General features: G+C 44.0%; 1 protein-coding gene across 1 annotated transcript in view; it reads left to right on the top strand.

Annotated features, from left to right (window-relative positions):
* ksr2 (kinase suppressor of ras 2) overlaps positions 1-24,028 on the top strand; it is a gene marked incomplete at both ends in the record, with an annotated part of 107,008 nt that overhangs the window by 13,973 nt on the left and 69,007 nt on the right. The window contains 2 exons of the mRNA XM_083644595.1: positions 18,477-18,514; positions 19,089-19,588. Of these exons, the coding sequence (XP_083500721.1) occupies positions 18,477-18,514; positions 19,089-19,588 (538 nt within the window). The remainder of the gene's footprint in view (positions 1-18,476; positions 18,515-19,088; positions 19,589-24,028) is intronic.

Raw genomic sequence — 24,028 nt, 5'->3', positions numbered from 1 at the left:
ACAGGTGCAAGCAAAACACTAATGAGGGTTTCCAACTTCCATGATTGGAATTTGGAAACCCTCAGTGTTTTGCTTGCACCTGTGTTTATTCTGCCTTTTCGACAGAAAATGGCCCCCGTGAAAAGGGTCTATTGCAGTGATACGTCATTGGTTTGTGTGAGTTGGAGGATATGTTGCAGTACTTTTTCTCTGCCACTGAGGGGCGCTAGTCTAGCAGACATGGTATATGTTCGTATTGCAGTGTATTGCAGTGATACTATGTCATTGGTCCTATGAGTTGGGGGATATGTTGAATTCTGTTGACGTAGGCCAGAGCCATGTAGATAGAAGAGTCCCGACATCTCCATTCACTCCAATGGCCCAGTTTTTTACTCTCAAGAGTTCCAGGAAATAAGGTCCTGGATTAAGCAGCACTGTCGGGTTGCAGCAAAATAGACAGTTTCTGTTCTACTCTGAAAGGGTTTCCCCGCCCCTTGAATCAAATTGTACATTATCAGCTTTATTTTAGCATGCAAAAGTAGCGCAAGACCCATTCCTGGCTGTTCATTGGCTAATGAGTCTCGCATTTTGGTCCTCCGCTGACGCCACTCTCTCTCTAGAGGACACTAACGTAGGCTAATTGACTGAATTATGACACTAATGCTGCATGATGCCAATTTCTTGTGTGAGATGGTATTTGATTTAAACTGTACTCTCCTTTTTAACGGGGTGTGGGATCGAAGTGTGGTGAAGAAGCAGATAATTAACTTTTACAGTAGTTTACATTTTTGTAGAACATGTTAGACCAATAGAGGTGAACCTTCTCTGTTTGAGCATAAGGTTTGTGTGGTTAATTCCTTGCATACCTGCTTCTGTGTCTGAGTGGGTTATATTGTTAGATTGTGCATCCCAATAGTTTGAGGGAGCTTTCCTTTCCTTTATTTTCCTTTTTTATCCATGCCATGTTTCGTTCCCTGTAATTAAATTAAGAAAATAATAAATAATAACAAAATAATTAACATGATTTTAGGAATACATTTAAATATCCCTTTTGGTTATTCACTTAGGCTACTCTGTTTTGTTTCTGATGAAGGCTGCCGAAGAACAACAGACTTTCTAATAGTGTTGCAGAGTAGTGATGCCACAAGTGCAGTGTCTTTGTTCCACGTCTGCACACTAGGTGGCAGTACAGACCACGCTTTGTTTCAGACTTTCAGTTTAGTTTTTGCAATGGTGCAAGTTAACCAGATGGGGGCAGTAATGCATCACAAAACGTAGCTGTTGCTCCAATCCACAACCCCCCCCCCCCCCCCCCCCCCCACACACACACACACAAACACACGCACACTACAGAGATGGTTTCAGATTAAATATACTCCAGAATAGTTAAGGGAACTAACTCAATGAGTCATTTGTCTTCACTGTACCCTCAACAAAACTAAACTTTTTATATTGTGTGTGTGTGTGTGTGTGTGTGTGTGTGTGTGTGTGTGTGTGTGTGTGTGTGTGTGTGTTTTAGATTATGTTTAACTGAAGCATCCTCAAAGCATCCTTTTAGATTATTTTGTCATTGAAAGAATAATGGTGTCACCTGCTAGAGGGCTGAGACTTTTGAAATCAAGCATGTTTTTGTTTATAGCACTGGCAACTTGCACCTCTCTGCCGGTCCCTGTGTCCGCCTTGTCAGGCTGTGTGCTTGACTTGCTTGCCTCCCTGTGTGCTTGTCTGACTTCCTGCCTGTCTTTCTGTCTCATTGATTGGGTTGGGCTGGGATGGAGGCGGGTGATGTCCAGAGAGACAGACAGGCAGGCAGGCAGGCAGCTGGGTTCAGACCAGGGTAGGAAATTAACGTTTTCTTTAAAAAGGCCTTTTTTTTAATGCCCCTGTGAAATATGTTTCGGGGCCATTTGAAATAATTTCCAGGGCAATTTGATCATTTTATCAGACCAACCAGTCTTCAGGCGTCTCTGGAGACCAGTTCTCTTTCACCGTCACTGTCTGGGACTTTGGCTGAAAATCTCCCAGTTATGACCCCCCCCCCCCCCACACACACACACACACACACACACACACACACACACACACACACACACACACACACACCCGTCCCTCCCTCCCTCCCCCACCTATCAGACGTGACGCAGATGTGACGTGAATGGCAAAAAGCTGCTTGGAGTCACTTCTTTTTCATTGGGCTCTGCACCACATGGATATGCGGTGGGAAATTGTATCCCGAGGCGAGGCATGGTATGGCAGGTATGCCTCGGATGCAAATGGGGAAGTTGTGCGCCCTGCCATGACAATAAGTAACTCTGACCTCACTCACCTGAGAAAGTCACCGAGGCATTCTGGCTCAATGGCAGCATGGAGGACAACGAGGATGGAGAGAAGGCAGAAGGACCTGTGATTGGAAGTTGGGCGGTCGCCTCAATTCAGTCAAAACTCGTCTCGAAGGCACACACACTGCAACTGAAATGGTTTTGAAGCAAGCAGGAGAAGCGTAGGTCCAAAAACAGATGTGCTACTTTTGTTATCACCAGCCATGACAGCGATGGCTGGTATTATTGTCACCTTCTCTCTCTCTCTCTGTGTGTGTGTGTGTGTGTGTGTGTGTGTGTGTGTGTGTGTGTGTGTGTGTGTGTGTGTGTGTGTGTGTGTGTGTGTGTGTGTGTGTGTGTGTGTGTGTGTGTGTGTGTGTGTGTGTGTGTGTGTGTGTGTGTGTGTGTGTGTGTCTCACCGTGGCAAAATGTGGTCCTGGAGTCACTTGGGGACCGCAATGGAAATAAGCCTTCGGGCTTTGTTGTGTTTTTATCCTCGGTGATATGTTGTCTTATGTCCTGTTTTTATCACCAAATAAAGTCAATCAATCAATCAACCTATTGTAGCGGGAACTACAGTAGGCTACCACATAAGTCATTTTGACTACTTTGCCAAGTGTTTATATGTCTGTCTTTCTGTGGACAGATCTTGCGAGCGATAGCGTCAAAACTGTGCAAGGTGCAGTCACAAAACTTTACTTTTATGAAGGCCGAGTTTGAAAATGGTCGGGATCCGACATTGGGTCCCCCACTTTAAGCCCCTGGCCAACATTTGTTTGAAGTCGCGGCTGGTGGGATCCCATCGCATTCGATAGGATCACATTAGTGTCAGATTGGTATTTAATTGGATAGGATCACATTAGTGTCATATTGTATTGGATAGGATCACATTAATGTCAGATTGGTATTGGATAGGATCACATTAATGTCAGATTGGTATTGTATTGGATAGGATCACATTAGTGTTAGATTGGTATTGGATAGGATCACATTAGTGTCATATTGTATTGGATAGGATCACATTAATGTCAGATTGGTATTGGATAGGATCACATTAATGTCAGATTGGTATTGTATTGGATAGGATCACATTAGTGTTAGATTGGTATTGGATAGGATCATATTAGTGTCAGATTGGTATTGGATAGGATCACATTAGTGTTAGATTGGTATTGGATAGGATCACATTAGTGTCAGATTGGTATTGGATAGGATCACATTAGTGTTAAATTGGTATTGGATAGGATCACATTAGTGTCAGATTGGTATTGGATAGGATCACATTAGTGTCAGATTGGTATTGGATAGGATCACATTAATGTCAGATTGGTATTGGATAGGATCACATTAGTGTTAGATTGGTATTGGATAGGATCATATTAGTGTCAGATTGGTATTGGATAGGATCACATTAGTGTCAGATTGGTATTGGATAGGATCACATTAGTGTCAGATTTGTATTGGATAGGATCACATTAATGTCAGATTGGTATTGGATAGGATCACATTAGTGTTAGATTGGTATTGGATAGGATCATATTAGTAGTCTAGCAGAAAGGGCCCTCAGATTTTGAGATACCCCTACCCGAGGTAGAACAAATTACAACAATGATTTTTCTTATCTTTAGGGTCTCCCATTAATGAAATTGATTCTTGGCAAATTTTATTTTTGGGAAAAAAATGTTTTTTTGGTTGTTCTTTAGAACTACCCCAATCCCTGAAAAAGAGCCAAATTAGGCCAGTCCGAATAGGGTAAAGGTGACAAAAAAGCCCATAACTTGAGAATGCTCACTCTTTTCCTCACCAGATTTGCTGAGGTATGAACCAGGTGGCTGCCCAACATCACCATATAGTCAGAAAATGATTTACCTAAAAAGATCATGATCTGTAAATATAGCTTTAGTTTAGGCGGAAATTGTACTTTGTGGTGATAGGAACATAGGACTCCATCACTTTTCTCTCATTTATCAGAAAAACAGAAATCCCTGAAAAATATACCATTACTGAATTGTCTAGGGTGCTATTGAACACTAACCAGTAGTTGTATGGAGATATCTGGTACCGTTCTATTGCAAATGAGATTTCTTTAGACATAGCTCTGCCTTTTCTCTGAAACAGTCAAAATTCCGAATGGGGGGATAAGTGCCGTGGCATACTTCTAGTAATAATAATTTTATTTGATGACACCTTTCAAAACACCCAAGGTCACTGTACAGTGCATAAGAGACATAACATTCTAAAAGATCATACATAAAAACAACAGGCATGGCAAACACCAGCATCATTAAAATACGACGAGCGTACATATAAGAAAAGACAGGAGATAAACACGGCAGGCGAATAACAGATTAAGTGCTGTATATGATTAAAGTGAGTAGGCCAATTTGTACAGGTGGGTTTTGAGGTGGGATTTGAATGTGGTGATGAAGTCAGACTGTTGGATGTGTGATGGCAAGGAGTTCCAGAGTCTGGGTGCAGAGCAGCTGAAGGCCCTAGCACCCATGGTACTGAGGCGAGAGGCGGGGACGGTCAGGAGGCCAGCTGAGGAAGAGCGTAGGGAGCGGGAAGGGGTGTATTCCTGGAGGAGGTCAGAGAGATGGGTGGGTGCTAGGTTGTGTAGGGCTTTGTAAGTGAGCAGAAGGTTTTTAAAGTCAATCCGGTAGTGAATGGGAAGCCAGTGGAGTTGAATGAGAACAGGGGTGAGGTGGTCAGATGATTTAGTGCGGGTGATGATCCAGGCATTTGGAGTGTGTTGAGCAATTTGGTGGGTAGGCCAGAGAGAAGAGAGTTGCAGTAATCAATCTGGGATGTAACAAATGTGTGGATGAGGACTTCGGTGCTGTATTGGGACAGGGATGGGCGGAGTCTGGAGATGTTGCGGATGTGGAAGAAAGCAGACCGGGTGATGTTTTTTATGTGGGGTGCAAAGGAGAGGGTGCTGTCCAGAATGACGCTGAGGCTCTTGACTTGGGTGGAGAAGGGAACAGGGAAGCTGTCAATGATGATGTTTGGGGTGGTGGTGTTTTGAGCTTTGGAGAGGGTGTTTTTGGAGCCGATGAGCAAGGCCTCGGTTTTACTCGCGTTTAACTTCAGGAAGTTCCTGCTCATCTAGCTCCTGATGTCCTGGAGGCAGGCGGTGAGGGAGGTGGGAGGAAGAGTGGTGGTGGGTTTGGTGGAGATATAGACCTGGGTTTCATCGGAGTAGCAGTGAAACCGGACACCATGGTGTCGGAGGATTTTACCCAGGGGGAGGAGGTAGGTGATGAATAGGAGTGGACCCAATACTGACCCCTGGGTTAAACGGCAGAACACCCAGACGTGTGGTTCCCTATTTGGACAAACTGTTGTCTGTCGGTGAGGTAGGATGCAAACCAGGGAATTGCAACACCAGTGATTCCAATGTTCGGCAGGTGCTCCAGAAGTAGTGGGTGGGAGATGGTATCGAAAGCAGTGGAGAGGTCAAGGAGGATGAGGATGGTGAGGAGTCCAGAGTCAGCTGCACGGAGGAGGTCGTTAGTGATTTTTACCAGGGCTGTTTCAGTGCTGTGATTAGGGCGGAAACCATATTGAAATGGTTTGTGGAGGTTGTTTGAGTCGAGGTGGGACTGGAGTTGGGCGGCAACCACCCTCTCAAGAGTTTTGGAGATGAAGGGGAGGTTGGAGTTGGGACAGTAGTGGTTCAGGTCAGATGGGTACTGTGGCCCATAAGTTAAGAATGCCCACTCTGATGGTCATCATATTTGGAGAGGGAAATACCAGGTGGCTGAACTACATCAACAAATAGTCAGAATGTGGGTAACCCAATAAAATAAAGTTGATCTAAATTACAAGCCTCTAAAACATAGAAATACAAGGTGTAAATATTGGAAGTTTGATTGAAACTGGAACATTAATCCTAACTATAAATCAGTAGTATCTCCTGTCTTGACATGATGAAATAATACAAGTATAATAGTAATAATAATACATTTGTTTTATGGTAGCCCCAAATCTCAGTGCTTCATTTCATTTCATAAACAAAAACAGGTGAACAGACTAGAAAACAAAATAACCAAGGCAAAAATAAAACAGAACAGAGGAATAAAAAGTGACTGCTCATTTGACCCGGTATATGGACACTTGTTTCACAGCCAAAGTCCAAATATCCAAATATGAAATACAGTATCAGGCATTTGTTGAACGTATTATGACCCTACCAGATTATTGTGCCAGTGTTTGGGAGTCTGGGGCACATTCACAAGCTTATGTGACTGCAATTGTTAGGCTTGCAAAAGACTGATGCAAACAAAACTGTGTAAATATTGTTCAGTCTGTAGGCAGCCGGTCTATCTGGAGACAATCATGTTTAATATATCCTTAGTATCATTGTCCATTTTTCAAATTAAGCTATCACAATGTTAAATGTTTTCTTCTTCTGTGTATCATATTATAACCTTTTTCCCAAGTATTTGGATCTTTCATTGTTGCTGCGCGTACATAAGATGTGTTTCAGTGAGAGGTCAAGATACTAGAATGTCAAATGTCAGGTTCCTCAGAGACGTTTGGGGACACATTTTGACATTCTGCACACCAGGTACAGAACTCCGTACAGGGGAGGCCAACAGAGAGGCACTGGCACTTTCCACTCTCTCCACAGTTTGGATCTTTGCAATACAAGTGAGTAATGTCTCTCACTTCTGTAGGTGCTGGTTTTTCTTAAATAGGACTGGTGGCTCCATCTCTGACAATCCATCCCTTGCCGATAGGACTCCATAAAAGGGGTTTGGGCATGTGACTGTGACACCATATCGCTGTCTGATACAGTACATTGCTCTTTGCACATGTTGTGCAAATTCATCCTCTGTTGGTGGCAGGTTTGCAGAGCCTGCATATGTTGTTGATGCAATTATGAACCTCAGTTCATCAAAGTTTGTGCACATCAGTCCATTTTCCTTTTTATTTTTTCCGTAAAGCAGAAGCGCAAATTATCTTGCGACTGGCAAAGACTTCCAAGCTGGCAGAGTCCAAAATGGGCCAGATCTTTGAGCTCACTGAGATGGGTCTTGAGTTTGGTGAATGCTGTTGTCTTTCCTATTCTGTACAAACTACTTGTTGTGTCACAGTCAGTGAGTGCATGACATGCTGGTAGACAGCAAGAGCAATGTATCAGACAGTGATATGGTGTCACAGTCACATGTCCAAACCCCTGTTATGGAGTCCTATCGTCAAGGGATGAATTGTCAGAGATGGAGCCATTTGACCAGCTCTATTTAGGAAACCCCCAGCACCTACAGAAGTGAGAGACATTACTTACTTGTATTGCAAAGATGCAAACTGGAGTGGAAAGGGCCAGTGCCTCTCTGTTGCCCTTCCAACATCTTATATACGCGCAGCAACAATGCAAGATCCAAATACTTTGGAAAAAGGTTACAATATGATACACAGAAGAGGGAAGAATGTAACATTGTGATAGCTTAATCTGACAAATGGACAATGATACTATAAGGATACAGTATATTAAACATGATCGTCTCCAGATAGACAGGCTGCCTCCAGACTGAACAATATTTAGACGGTTTAGTTTGCATCAGTATTTTGCAATCCTTACAATTGCAGTCCATGGAGTATAAGGTTGGTTTTTATTTCTCTGTTCTGTTTTATTCTTGCCTTGGTTATTTTGTTTTCTAATCCATTTTTCTAGTCTGTTTTTGTGATTGTGTATTATGTATTATGATTACTATTATACTTGGATTAATGTTCCAGTTTCAATAAAACTTAAAATAATATTTACACCTTGTATTTCTATGTTTTATGGTAAATGGTAAATGGCCTGCATTTATATAGTGCTTTACAATCAGTAGGTACATTCACCCATTCATACACCGATGGCGGCAGGCTGCCACGCATGGTGCTGTCACACCATCCGGAGCAATTGGGGTTCAGTATCTTGCCCAAGGACACTTCGACATGCAGACTGGAGGAGGTGGAAATCGAACCACCGACCTCTTTTATCCAAAGCGATTAGTGGACGACCTGCTCTACCTCCTGAGACTTCCAATATTTACACCTTGTATTTCTATGTTTTAGAGGCTTGTAATTTAGATCAACTTTATTTTATTGGTTTACCCACATTCTGACTATTTGGTGATGTAGTTCAGCCACCTGGTATTTCCCTCTCCAAATATGATGACCATCAGAGTGAGCATTCTTAACTTATAGGCTATTATGCCACTTCACTTATCCACCATTCAGAATGACCTAATTTGATAGTTTCAGAGAAGAGGTAGTAGGTCTATGTCTAAAGAAATCTCATTTGCAATAGAACTGTACCAGATATCTCCATACAACTACTGGTCAGGGTTCAATAGCACCCTAGACAATTCAGTAATGGTATATTTTCCAGGGATTTCTGTTTTTCTGATAAATGAGAGAAAAGTGATGGAGTCCTATGTTCCTATCACCACAAAGTACAATTTCCACCTAAACTAAAGCTATATTTACAGGACTATAATTCATGATCTTTTTAGGTAATTCATTTTCTGACTATATGGTGATGTTGGGCAGCCACCTGGTTCATACCTCAGCAAATCTGGTGAGGAAAAGAGTGAGCATTCTCAAGTTATGGGCTTTTTTGTCACCTTTACCCTATTCGGACTGGCCTAATTTGGCTCTTTTTCAGGGATTGGGGTAGTTCTAAAGAACAACCCAAAAAACATTTTTTCCCCAAAAATAAAATTTGCCAAGAATCAATTTCATTGATGGGAGACCCTAAAGATAAGAAAAATCATTGTTGTCATTTGTTCTACCTCGGGTAGGGGTATCTTGAAAACTAAAGCCTTTTTTGAGGACTTGCTGCTAGACTATAGTGTCAGATTGGTATTGGATAGGATCACATTAGTGTCAGATTGGTATTGGATAGGATCACATTAGTGTCAGATTTGTATTGGATAGGATCACATTAGTCTCAGATTGGTATTGGATAGGATCACATTAGTGTCAGATTGGTATTGGATAGGATCACATTAGTGTTAGATTGGTATTGGATAGGATCACATTAGTGTTAGATTGGTATTGGATAGGATCACATTAATGTTAGATTGGTATTGGATAGGATCACATTAGTGTTAGATTGGTATTGGATAGGATCACATTAATGTTAGATTGGTATTGGATAGGATCACTTTAGTGTCAGATTGGTATTGGATAGGATCACATTAGTGTTAGATTGGTATTGGATAGGATCACATTAGTGTCAGATTGGTATTGGATAGGATCACATTAGTGTCAGATTGGTATTGGATAGGATCACATTAGTGTCAGATTGGTATTGGATAGGATCACATTAGTGTCAGATTGGTATTGGATAGGATCATATTAGTGTCAGATTGGTATTGGATAGGATCACGTTAGTGTTAGATTGGTATTGGATAGGATCACATTAATGTTAGATTGGTATTGGATAGGATCACATTAATGTTAGATTGGTATTGGATAGGATCACATTAGTGTTAGATTGGTATTGGATAGGATCACATTAATGTTAGATTGGTATTGGATAGGATCACATTAGTGTCAGATTGGTATTGGATAGGATCACATTAGTGTCAGATTGGTATTGGATAGGATCACATTAGTGTTAGATTGGTATTGGATAGGATCACATTAGTGTTAAATTGGTATTGGATAGGATCACATTAGTGTTAAATTGGTATTGGATAGGATCACATTAGTGTTAAATTGGTATTGGATGGCATCACATTGCTAAAATTTAGCCAGAGGAAGTTGTCATCTTCCAAAGAAAAAAACACTTCAGACCGGAGGAATTATGGTATTCCACCAATCACGACAGATGTAAACAAAAACGATGCAGGTGATTGGAGAAATTAGCGATGTCCTGACTTATTTCCGTTTCGACCAGCTTTCTCCTCTATGAAGTACAGATGGGTAGACGGAAGCATTTGCAAATTGCAGGAGCCAATGGGTCTGTTTGAAGAGACTAGGATCACATGCTAGAATAGACAACCAAAGGTCTGTTTGAAGAGACTAGGATCACATGCTAGAATAGACAACCAACAGTCGAGAAAGAAATAGAAATAATTTGGAACTGATCTGTGGTGTTTGTCTCTATCATCCTCAGTTCGTCTCTCATTGCCTCATTGATGCCTCTTTCTTTCTTTCTTTCTTTCTTCTCTTTCCGTCTCCTTATTGTCTGTATTTCTTTGTGTCCCCTTTATTGTGTATCATTCGGGTTTTCAGTCTCTCTTTACCAGCACCCCCGCCCATCCCCGTACCCCTTCTCTGTCTCTCTGTCTCTCTCTGTCTCTCTGAAGGCCACTAATGGGCTCTGTAACAGCGGGGCTGGTTGGAGATGTGTGGAGATGTGTGAATGCACCACAGCGACGGCACACAGGGGCAGCGAGAGGCACTTTGAGCCTAGAGAAAAGACGGCCGTGTGGCGCTGTTCTCTATATCCTCACCCAGATGGAGCTGGCATTGTGTGGGAGAGTGTCATCATCACCTCGAATCATCTCCACCATGTTCATGTGCCTTTGCGAGCCCCTGTGTGTCAACATGCATGGCCGCCGTGTGTATGAGCCTACGCACAGGTAGCGGCAGCAGAGTACACCTCTTTTTTTCTCTCTCTCTCTCTCTCTCTCTCTCTCTCTCTCTCTCTCTCTCTCTCTCTCTCTCTCTCTCTCTCTCTCTCTCTCTCGTCTCCTCGAAAGGGTTACACAGCCCTACGGGCATGTCTGTCTGTATGCCGCCTACGCAACATCCTCACGTCTTCAATCGCGTTTGAGATTCTGGAGGGTTCCCTGCACCTGGTCTTTCAACGGGAATAAGTTATTCAAGTTCACATGAATCACCAGGAATTAAATGATATGCTAAGATAGAGGCGTAAATGAATACCTGACGATTGAGGTAATTCTTAAAGGGAGCAATTGAGAAACACATAAGCTAAATGTATGTGTGGTTCTGTGGTGTGTGAGGGTGGAGCAAACTAATGCAAGGTAATAGGATTTTTTTCACGATAAGCTCTCGGGATTGCAGTCGACGAGTTGCACTGAGGATGACTCATACGATTCGCAGGCAGCTCCGTTCTTTGTGCCGCAATGTACACACATTACACAGCCCATCCCTCTCTAGACGTATGCACACACACACACACTCACACACACACACACACACACACACACACGTGCACACACACGCACACACACACTCGAACAAACATCTTCACACTGAGCATTTTGTGAATCCGAGTTCCTGTGTTGATCGAGCTAATAGCGTTGAGCTTTGCTTTCACGTCGGGCCGGCGCGACAGGTCTCCCCCGAGTCCTCTCCGGTGCCCTGATGACTGTCCCTGCGCGCCGCTGCCTCCATGACGGCATCACTCACAAACGCACCTAATTGGCTTCAAATGGCAGCAGCAGGAAGATGAAGAGATGGGGATGCAAGCCTGGAGGAGGAGAAGAAGAGAGGAACGCGAAGAGAGGCAGAGTGGGCAGAGGAAGATGTGGAGGCAAAATGAGAGGAGGAAAATGGCAATGAAGACAGGTGGGGAAGATGAAACGCCACCGTGCCTCCTGTGTTACATTGCTGGCTTGCTGGGGGAAGCTAAGCAGGTCTGAGTGTTGTTAGCCCTTTGCCTGGGAGACCATGGTACTGGAAGTGGTACTGGAGGACCAGTAGGAGGTGCTCTTCCCTCTGCTCTCACGAATAATCTCCCCAATGCCCCAGGGCAGAGACAACGTCTCGTCCTTCGGATGAGTCGTTAAACCGAGGTCCTGACTCCCCCTTGGTTACAGTCCCACACAAGCATCCCTTCAATCGTGGCCACCTAATCATCCCTCGTTACTTAATTGGCACATTCAGTCCTCAACACTCCACCGTGAGAGCTGCTGTGTGGTGAGCGTTCTGGCGCAAACTGCCTGCCGCCCCCCCCCCCCCACACACACACACACACACACACACACACACACACACACACACCGACACCCTGATATGTAAAGCACTTTGGGTGCTTTGAAAAGCGCTATATAAATCCAATCAATCAATTCATTCATTAATTGATTAATTAGACATGACAGTCGAGAGGGAAAGATCAGACGCAAGAGGGATGGAGAGAGACAAGAGGAAACTTGAACCCCCTTTCTGAAGAGCCCTTGGTGGTCCCTTGGTGGTCCCTGGGATGCTATTGGCTGTCGACTAATTAGCAGAATGTAACTTTGAGGCCTACTGCTTACGCTGCGAGAACGTCCACAAACCCGTCCACTCAAAGAGTCCGGATGAAATAGGGATCCTGCGTGTATTGAACCAAGCAGCCAATGATGCCCTTTGAACCCAATCCTGTTTCCAGCCGCAGCTAAATGGAACAGTGACCGTCTCAGTGGCATTTCACTGCCATTTAGCAGGCAAGCAGCACCACGTCTAGAGGTAATTAGTCCAATGATAAGGCTGTTAGCCGCCTTCCTCTAAGCCTCAGCGCATGCTAACATTCCCCCCATTAATGGTGCTGGGTGTGCTAGCTATTTGCATTCATCACTGCAGAGGAGAATCACTCATAAATGCTTTTGGAGCATGGTTTCTGGGGGTTTTGCTGTGCGGAAGCCGATGTGGAGATGTTGGGTTATTTAGAGCGGACAGGAGGAGGAAGAAGGATTGATGATGTGTGCTACACCTCCCTAGCTGGGGATGCATGTTAACCTCCATGCCAGCCAGCGGCTCAGGCTGATCTATCCACCTTATGTAGCCCCGCCCACTTGACCCATTGTATCACGACTTCCTGTTCAAAACGCCGGCTGTTTTACCTGCTCAAACTAGTCTGACTCACCTGGTCAAACCCTAGTCTGACTCACATTACGAGTCAGACTAGGTTGATGAGTCACAGGAAGTGTAAATACGATCGGAAACATCCGATTGTATTTACACTTCCTGTTAGTCTCGCAAGCCAGATGGTCTCTTCTGCATGAGGCGAATAGGAAGATGGATTGCACTTTGAGGATTTGTTTATTGGTCAACATTGGCAGACTTTAAGGGGCATTAAGGACTTCATGACTTTTATCAACCTCGACCAAGGAATTCAAACAACAGATTTCTGGTACGGCATACAGTGATCTGTTATTGCTCAAAATAATCAACTCACATGTTCATAAGTGAACAATTAAATTAGCCAATTAGAGCAGAGATCCAACAGAACGTCTAGTGAAGAGTAGGGGGGGTGGGGGGGGGGTGGGGGGGTGGGGTCGATACAGCATAGTATTTTGATATTTTGTGTGGCAATATTGTATCGATAAACGGACGCCAAGTATCATCACAATAATATCGTATCGAGACGTAGAGCCTAGTTTACACCAATTATTCGCAAACGAGAATAGTTGAAATAGTTGCAACTACTTGCAACTACTTGCAACCAGCCCCTGCGACTTGACAAGCTGAATTGCTGGCGACGCCATCAGCCAGCTGGAGTCGAGATGAGACTGGGCTTAAAGGTGCTGTAGGCGATTCTGGTCCGGTTCGGAAAACACCAACCCAACGTGTCAGTATTTGACTACTTGGGAATGAGAACTGTGTTGACTCAATCCTCTTTGAGGAACGTGGGATGGGATACCAGAGTCTTTTCTCTTTACCACAAAGCAGAGCGAGTGAGAGACCCATGTTACTGACCAAACACTAACCAGACACCAACCAGTGATTGCTGTCAAAATATAGAGCTATTGGACACTTATTTTAACAAAAAGATATCGCTTACAGCAGCTTTAAGTATCATGATCATATCATATCATGGGGCCTCTTGTGATTCCCACCCCTACGTCGTACCCATACGTTTTCTATGGTGACATAGTAGCAGTTGAATTTGCAGTTTGGAAAAAGGCAATAAATCGCAATTCGCAATATATCACAATTATGTTATTGCGATACTCAGCATATCGCAAAATGTATCATATCGTGACTTACCGGTACGTATTACGATAATATCGTATCGAAGAGATAATATAGCTACTGTATCCAAAAAACACACGACATGATTTCAGACGGAAGCCCGTCTTTATTGTCACACGAACACTACAACACATGCATGCGGCCACAACACACACTCATGTTGACGGTGGCCGGTGAAATATGTCCTCTGCATTTGACCCATCCAGGCTTGTCCTTTCCTCCAGGGGGCAGGCCAGGAGCAGTGGTCGCTTTTTCTTTCCAGCGCCCGGGGACCATCATTGGACCAACTTCAGATGTTGTCGTCACTGGTCGGATGACGATCTTCTGCATGTTTTTAGTGGGGGGTTATGTACGGAGGAACCCCCTGGGGGGTACGGGGAGAACATGCAAACTCCACACAGAAAGGCCCTTTCGACGAGATAGCCCACCTGGGCAGTAGGCACTGAAGATATGGGGGGGTCACAACTCCAGCGCCCACAGCGTCCCAGGCGAGAATCGAACTCAGGACCTTCTAGCTGTGAGGCGACAGCGCTACCGACTGCGCCACCGGACCCCATCATAATGCAGTCATGATAGTGTGTGGGCTGGAAAGAGTTTTTGAAAGCCAGACACGCCAGCTCCTGGTGAAGCAAGGAGTGATTGGTATTGATCAAACCCCTGCTGATATATTATCTTTTTTGTGTGTGTTCTTTGGTATAGTACAATCTTACTTACTGCGCATTTAAGAAAAGTAATAAATAGAAAAGTGATGCAGTTAGTGTACACCAGGGAGAAATATAGGGATGGATAAATAAAATGTAATAAAATATGAGACTAAACTTGTTTTCCTAAGGATCTTCACTGACAGCTTTTTTTTTTTTTTTTGGTCTAAGATTTGATCTGTGTGTGAGAAACCACTCCGTAGTCTCGAGCAGATCCCACACACACAAAATAAGTGAATCACAAACCTCAAAGGGCTTTTCAATCTCATTTCGTGGTGCACAGGTTTTGGTCTGCCTGCGGCTTTTACTTAGGCGAGATCATGCGAAGCAAAAAATGCAGAAGTCAGTCAGGTGCTGTTACTATTTTGATGAAGCGGTTGCTAAGATACTAGTGCGCTTGATGAATTGACTCATTACTTGAAGCAACAGTTTCCAGAGTCTGATTTAAATTCATTTAATCTCTCGCAGAGGATTTTTCACTTGGGTATCGGCTTGATGAGCACTGTCAAAAGCATTTTTAAAAGATGATCTCAGACAAGTTCATTCGCAATACATTTTTCCATAGACATTTAGCAAATACTTATAAAACAAAATGAAAATATCAAAATAAAAATAGGTTTACTTGGTCAAACCACACGATTCAGCTATTATTCAGAATTAGGAGAAACCATACAACATTTCGCTCACACCAAACATCAAAAATAAAAATGGGGAAAAAACGTTTTGGTCCGAGTTAAATGTTCTATAGGTTGAGGCCACGTCTCGTCATAGACGCTGGTTTAGCTGGCTCAGCCCGGCTGGGGGCGTGGTCAGAAAGGGGTAAAAAAAAAAACGTTCTATCCATTCAGCAAAGTTAGAATTTAGCTGATAGCCCAGCCCAGGCAGACACGATTGGGGATACAACCACCGCAGTAAACGCACATCTGAGCAGACGTCTTGTGTTCTGCTCTAGAACCCCCAAACCTGTAGTTTAGAGCTGCAGCACCATCTTTTGGTGAGTCAGCCGTTTAACATTTTGTGGGCGTTCCCAGACATGCGGACTGTCTCTATGGTCTCTTCTGATTCTCAATATAGCTTGGTTTGACCAATTAAAACTCTTTGTATAAGGATTTTATGAAACGTCAATGAATGGGGAATGAAATCCCTTAGCTCCCATGCCGAACCTGGAAGAGGACGTAGCTTAGGCACTCTATACGGGGAAAACATTTAATCAAAGGTCAATGTGAGCATCCCCCCCCCCCCCAATCATCTGATTATATCTAGGTACTCATTTTGAAATGGACAGTGAAAAGTAACATCTCGTAAGTCAAATATGATGGAAGTATCTCTAGACCGGACCCAAAAGCAATCATCTTCCTGGCTCTTTGCCATCTGTCACCCGTGGAGCCGCAGCAGCGGGGCCAACTCTTCAGTGGTGGTTGAGGATGTTGAAGTGCTTTGTGTGAGGTCAGGCCAAACTTTTTACATGTCTGACTGAGAGGCTTGTTTGGCGCTTTTTCATTCCATCCCCACTAATAAAGGAGCCTGATTGAGCCTCCTCCTGCTGCTCTTTTGGACCCACTCGTCCCCGCTGCATCCTGCAGTCTTTCTGAAGGGCTTTAGGGTTGAGATGCGGCCCCACTTCATCCATCCGAGCTTCACCGGAGTGTGAGAGCGCGGCCCTCGGAAAAAAGCCACGCTGAGGACAGCCTGCCGGAGGAAATGAGGGGCGAGATATAGCTCGACTCAAGAGGGCCCTGTTGAGCAGGAGGTTATATTATATAGGAGCCATTTCCACAGGTGTGGATTTGTGCGAGCGACCTGGGTAAATGCTATTCGTGTGACTGCATGTTTCCAAACGTGTCCTCTGTGGTTTCACTTCTCACACTCTTGTCATTTCACTTTGATTAATTCAGCTACTAGAGTCTGAATTCAGGCCATCAATCATGTGGATGAATAGCAATGTAGTGTGTAACAGTAGAGTGTCAGAATAGAGTGATTTCTGATCAAAGGTGGCAGCACTTCAGAAGCAACCTAAAGAAACTAGATGACATATTACACTGTCCTTCTGCCCATATTCTGCCAAAGAGAATATGTTTTCACCGTCTCTGTCTGCCTGTCTGTCTCTCATCATGATATTTCAAAAATGTATGAATGAACTCATATGAAATATGGTGGACAAATAGGCTTTGAGCCAAGGAACAATTTATTCGATTTTGGTAGTGATCTAGATCTGGGACTTCCAGCCTTAGATACTTACAAATGAAGAGACCAAGTTTCCATGTTTGCCATCTCAATAAATCAGTTGAAAATGTAGTAATGATGTCTTTAGGTATAACAGCAAGTTGGATAATTCTTCAGCATCGGAGGAGGTTTACACTCTCTGTGTGCGCCTCCATTTTTTCTCCCCTCCCCCCACCCTCCCTGCATGATTTAACTTGAATTTGTTGGATTGCCAACCTGATTTGATCTCCAGTAAAAACACTGGTTAGGGAAAAGAAAAATAAATGTAATCAGGAAAGTCCCATTGAGATGAAGAATCCTGGCCACGACAGGCAGCAGCATAAAAACCACAGTTACAGACAGAAAGCACAAAAGCCAGGTAAATTAAAAACATTTGCGTCCCAAAAGGACGAGAGTCTTGATTAAAAACAAATATCAAAGACAAACGCTGAACAGAGACACACAGGACAAAACAGGGTTGCTGCCATCTTGGTGCCATCTCTTGATGACGAGAAAGAACATTCAACCACCATTATTGCAAACATGACATACACAGTATAGCCATGGACACCCGTGTGTGCGTAGGAATAGCTACTCTAATCCTCGATTCTTATTACCTCCCCCACTTACAGTGTAGAGTCATACAATTCAAGAGGAAATCAATAACGGCACTCCCACATGGGGGTTTCCCAGGGACCAAAGCCTGAAATGAAATGGGGTTCCATGGCCTAATAATGTGTGTCTTATTTCTTTACCCTCGGAAATACCTGTGGACGTCCCTTGTGTCCTACAGTAGCCATCTTCTCCCCATCTGTTTCATTACGGAACATTACAGGCAGCGGGGGGGGGATCTCTTTTTTCAAATTTTTATAATTTCCCTGCAGCCTTTTCTAAGAGATGTTATTCATGGTTCATTTCATTTGGTGTCGCTAGTATTGATATTGTGTTGGAAGTTTGTGTTTTTGATGCTTATACTTGCTTAGATGATTTCACAGGGAAGGAAAATGATTATGACTCACATATACAAAATAAAGTAAAAAAAGTGTGTGGTTGTTGACAGAAATTCAATGATGACAGACCAGTGAATGATAGGACTAGTCAATGATATGACCAGTCAATGAGAGTTTGAGAAGGCTGTTGATGTAGGAGTCAATCTCGCCTGTACTTTGACAGTATACATCCTGTAACAAGGATAAATTCTACCCACATTATTATTGTTGGTTATTATTATTATTATTATTTTGTTTGGCAAGACATAACTTCAGATGGAATGGCAAGTAGACTACTGCAGACTATTTCAGCTGTGTCTCTGCCAGATCGATAACTCATTTTTTTCCCTTTCTTTTTTCTGAAGAACAACTTGAGGAGGATAAATTGCACAGTAACGGAGGTAAAGTATTGTCATCTGAGTGCACCCCCCCCCCCCCCCCCCCCTGCTCATTTGATCTCAATTTTTCTTTCTTTGCCCCCAAAATGAGTGTATCGTTTTGGCAGGAATTGGCAGATATGATGATTCATGCAGCTTTGCCCTATTCTGTTTCACCCTCTTCCATTTCTCTTCATTCCTGCTTAATCTGCTCCACGTCAGCATAGTTGAAAAACTGCACTACTGATCAATTCACATCAGATACTGTAAACTTGTGCAAACTGAATTCTTCACTACTCGTAACTGAGCACGTCTGTTGGGCTTACTGTAAATGTCAGCCTGCTGTAATCAGGATTCAGAGCCAATTCGGACATTGTTACTATTTGATAAGTGCATGACAGGAAGCAATTGTTTTTCATTTGATACACCATATTACACGTTCATTCATTTGATACATCACTGACTTTAAATGTGACTGTGTGTGTGTGTGTGTGCGTGCGTGCGTGCGTATGTGTGTGTGTGTGTGTGTGTGTGCGTGCGTGCGTGCGTGCGTGTGTCTGTCCTCCTCTGTCCTCTTCTGGCTTCGGGGCAGGGAGCCAGGCCAAGCAGGACTGGTCCATCCAGTGGCCTACCTCCGAGTCGGGCAAGGAGAACACTCCGGTGTGCCAGCCGGAGGCCAGCCAGTGGCTCCGTTTCCAGCTCTCCCAAAGCCCCAAGGTCCAGTCCAAGTACGACCAGCACGTGTGCCACAGCCCCCAACAGGCGTTGGCCCCCGCCCTGTACGCCGACCGGCTCACCGTCGACAGCCCCACCGCGGGCCTCTTCCCGCCCCTGGACTCTGGCCACCGCTCTCTGCCCCCGTCGCCCCGCCAGAGGCATTTTGCCCACACGCCTCCGCGGACTCCGCTGGTGGTCAACGCCATGACCCCGCCCGGCACGCCGCCCGTGCGCCGGAGGAACAAAGTGAAGAAGGTGCCGGGGACGCCGCCTCCTCCCAGCCGCAAGCTCATCCACCTGCTGCCGGGCTTCACCGCGCTGCACCGCAGCAAGTCCCACGAGTTCCAGCTGGGGAACCGCTTGGACGACACACCGACACCCAAGTGAGTGCTATTCTCTTCCTGATTGGTACCGCCTGGATGACACACAGACACCCCAAGCGAGTGCCGTTCTCTCTCCTGATTGGTAATGGCTCGCAGCAGGTGGCTGCTTTGGAGTTGTTGTGTGTGTGGTTTCCTTAAGAGGCAACGCTAGCTGTGTATCGAGATTTCCCCCCATGCACAAAACAAAAACAGTTGGGGGGCGGCGGGAGGGAGGGAGAGAGGGACACAGAGAATGATCAAAACACCAAAACACTAATTGGATTTTCTTCGACGGTATTCTGAATTAGAGAGAGCTGTTCAAGCAATCTCAGCAGATGGCCTGGTTGAAGCAGGGATCGAGCGCCCGGCAGTAAGAACATCAGTACAGGAAGTCGGAGCTCCACCCTTCCTTTCAGCGTCGCTCCTAGAAACATCATCTTCTTTCCAGAGCCCCAATCCAATTAATTCATCGGAGGACATCATTTGCCCCATAAAGCACCACCAACGGCCTGTCGGTGGAGATGAGGGGCCCAGGGGCCGCGTTCCTAACCCGCCATGCCTGTGTGTCTGCTGCTATGCTGATCAGATTTGACCGTGAAACAGGGCCCCGCCGCTGCGAGGTAATCAGGAACCAGAGTCGGCCTCAGGAGAGCCGCACTCATTTTGATAATGCCATTAGATGACAGTTGCCCTATCATTGCTCCGCTTGCTAAGTTAATATTTAGGAGTTGTCCTCTGCTTTTTACGACGGACATCTGGGTTACATTTGGTGCGTGTTTAGCTGTGGATGGGGGCTCTGTGGGCGCACATGTCCGCATACATTGTGTGCGTGTGTGTGTGTGTGTGTGTGTGTGTGTGTGTGTGTGTTTGTTTGTGTGTGTGTGTGTGTGTGTGTGTTTGTGTGCGTGTGTGTGTGTGTGCATGTGTGTGTGTGTGCGTGCGTGCGTGCGTGTGCGTCTGCCTGGTGAGGAGTGGATCATGGTTTGCAGTGAATAGGCTCAAACGGCATTAGAGAATTGATTACCGGTCCCTGAGCGCTGATAGACTGCAGGCTGAGAGTTGAGCCCCAACTAATCAATGGCCTGTGTACGGAGCGTGCCTGGAAACGCTGCGAGTCACGGAGAGACAGCAGGGCAGCAGCTCCACTGGCTTCTCTCATAGCAAAGTATCTCTCGTAATATGATATCATATCGTCATTGAGAAGGGCTCGGGCGGGTTGGAGCGTGGTGCCGCTGGCAAACATCAAGTCGCTGGTTGAGTTCTGGCATGAGGCAGTCATACTTGCTCGCTTAATCTTTCTCTGCCCAAGGGAATTGGCTTCGCTGCGAAGTTGGCATCTGTTTTCTTCTCGAAAGCCAGAATGAGTATGTGATGTTCAAAGCATGATGAAAGTGCACACTACTCTTATCTATTTAAATGCAGGTCTCCCAGTGTCACGATGACACCATTCTCCTCTTGTGATGCTTCATGGCTCGGTGTTTGGATGAAATAATGCAAACATTTCCAAGGAGCAAAGGAAATCTGGAATCAGATTTGTTTTTGTCTAAGAGTAAGCTAAAAAAAAAAGGCTTCTTCATAATTTGATGGGTGGTTTTCCACGATACTCTGTTGCTTCCATAAATCCATACTTTCTCCCTATCACCAACCTGAGCATTTTAATAAGCGTGCACGATGCTCCTTAGCTCTTCAGCTCCTCATTCTCTCTTCCTTAATTGCCTGGCACGGGGGCCAGGACCCAATAACCAGGGGTTGACCTCTGACCCCAAGAGACATTCCTCTTAATGAGATATGATGGTCACATATCTCAAGGCATAATGGAACCCAAAGACTATGGAGCTGAATGGTGTTAGTGTGCCATGCTGATGGTGTTAGTGTGCCATGCTGATGTGGAAAACTGAGATCTGGTTTGCCACTGATCATTCTGTGTAATTTAATGACTGCCCATTGTCCTTTTGCTTAGGGAAGTGTTTCCATTAATTTCACAGTAAATCGATACACTGATACAAGAATTGTAATTCATGTACAATACACATTGAAATGTGATTAGAAGTTAATAATGGAACATTTTCACTTTTTGGCATGTAGTTCGCTACAGTGTGAACATGAAGTGAGGTGAAATCTTCGAACATGAAGCTAATTTGAAAATCTAATAAGCTACGACTTCACTTTGGAAGAAGATGAATAGAGCAAAGCTCTTGAGAGAAATAGTTTTAGTTTCGAAGTTACTTAGAAAAAGGACTTCAAACTTTGTTTAAAAAACAAAACAAAACAAAAAAACACCTGCAATAGCCATATACATGTCCAAACTCCAATAGCTGTCTGCCAGGAACAAGAGTCTGAACGTCAAACCAAACAAGCCTATATGGGTTCAGCACAGGAAGAAGTGTAGCAAAGTTGACTTTCTTACAGTATATGTAAGACTTCACTACATTTTCGCTCCAGAGGCTGAACCCACACCGAGCAACTCAGTGTGGGTTCTTCAAAGAATACAATGGAAGGAATGTTAGCTTCTTATTATAAATAAATAAAACACAAATAAAAGTTGTGACATCTCTTATCTCAAATAGGTTTTAATTGCGGTATAGTTAACTAAAGCTCAAAATGACAAAACTAATAAACTAAAAATCCAAATGTGAATTTAGCTGAACCACTACTAATACTGCAAAGTGTAGTAAAACTACTATTAACATGTAGCCTAGTGAAAGTACTCCCAACAAGTGTGTACTTTATGGGGAAAATTTGATTTAAGGAAAAGTAGTGATTGCAGTGATAATGACCATGATGGCTTTGTCGTGGTTGCGTGCCAGTTCAGTCACTCTTCAGTATGAGAAACTAAAGAAACAACAAGTGGTGACTGGAGGAAAGACGCAGAGAAGAGTTTCTCCTTCCTGTTCCTATGGTAATCAGTGTAAAAATAGGAATCCTGGTCAACATGACCTTACCAATTAGTCAGTAAAGTCAGCTGCAAGTGACGCACTCTCCTTTCTGTTATACAGCGGTAGCCATTATAGAAGACGTCCTCCTTCATCATCCTCACCTGCCCAAAAGACCCACTGAGAATCTCACGGTGTACGTGTTCACACCAAGCATGGTCAGGCAGAGCGGTTTGTCGGAACTTGTCTTTTGTCCTTTCCTGTCTATCTACTGTCCTATCCAATAAAGGTGAAAATGCCCCAAGAAATAGCCTTAAAAAAAAGAAAGAGAAAGAAATCAAATCAGAACTGGTAGGTCATCTGTTAAAAATCTGCAGAAAGAAAAGTATTCTGCAGGAACCTACTCTGCACCCGCACATTTTTTTTAATGAAATGCAGACAGAACACGACTGAACACAATGTTTTTAAATGAAGGCTATTGCTTTGGATCATTCAAAATATTCAACAAAATAAAATGACACACAATAAATGGTAAGAAATGGAGTAAGTGTTCAGAAAAATCTAAATAGGCTCATGCAGAAAATGCAATTCTCCAATGGTTTCCTCAACATCACACCCTCACACCCTCTCCCAAAATTTGCTGATTTGACTTTCCTGTGTGAGAAGAGAACCAGCTGCTTCTGCCAATCAATTGCTGCCCGGTGTAACGAGTCCCTCCCCCTCCACACACGCACATAATCAATAAATCAATCAAACCAATCCTGTGCCCCTTTTCACACAATCAAAAGGGCTTTGCTAATCATCTGCTCTTTTGTCCTGCTAATCTCTCTCTGAGTGATTAGCCGGTGTTACTGTCGCACGGAGAAACACAAGTCAACTGATTCTCTAAAACACTTCGGGGTGACGGGGGTGTGTTGTCTGCTGGTGTATTTTTGTCATTCCTGCGGATGATTGGCCAAATGCAAACAATGTGATGTCTGAGACACTGAGATGTCACAATCAGATATTTCCAGCACAACTGCAGAACAGTCTAAACATCATTTGTGAAGTCAGGTTTTGCTGTCAGTTTGTCCTTTCATTGGGCGGTGGATGATGCGTCATGATGGCTGTGTCCAAAATGGCACAAAAAAAAATCGACTTAAAATTTTACCCTCTAAAGTCTAAACCATTAACTTTCCCAATAGGCCTTCTGAGCCGCTCAGAGTACGCCTTAGTAATGTAACTCTGCTAGTAATGTCTAGCAGGACATTGCATTGCATTTTTAGTTAGGAGGACTAGTACTTTTTCTCAACTGGAAAACCTCTTGCCCCGTTATCAATCTCCGCTAGCGCTATATTGCTGTTTCCACCTTCATGTAAAACCTACAGCTGAAAACCACTGCACAAATTAGTATACTACAACAGTAAATAACTCCTGGAATGCACTTAGCATAAAATTGATCATGTCTAATGTTAGAGTATGTGAGGGTATAATTTTGCTTTAATGCCTTACCTTATAGCTGTAAACATGTTAATAGGTTTCCTGAGAAAAAAGTGCTGTGGGTACCCAGCACCACTTAAACTTTAATTTATCGGCAAGAGTGCGGCTC

The sequence above is a fragment of the Poromitra crassiceps genome, assembly GCF_964638095.1.
Source record: "Poromitra crassiceps genome assembly, chromosome: 10".
NCBI lineage: Eukaryota > Metazoa > Chordata > Actinopteri > Beryciformes > Melamphaidae > Poromitra > Poromitra crassiceps.
Note: the sequence above shows the minus strand (reverse complement) of the source record. Positions and strands in the feature narration are given on the sequence as shown.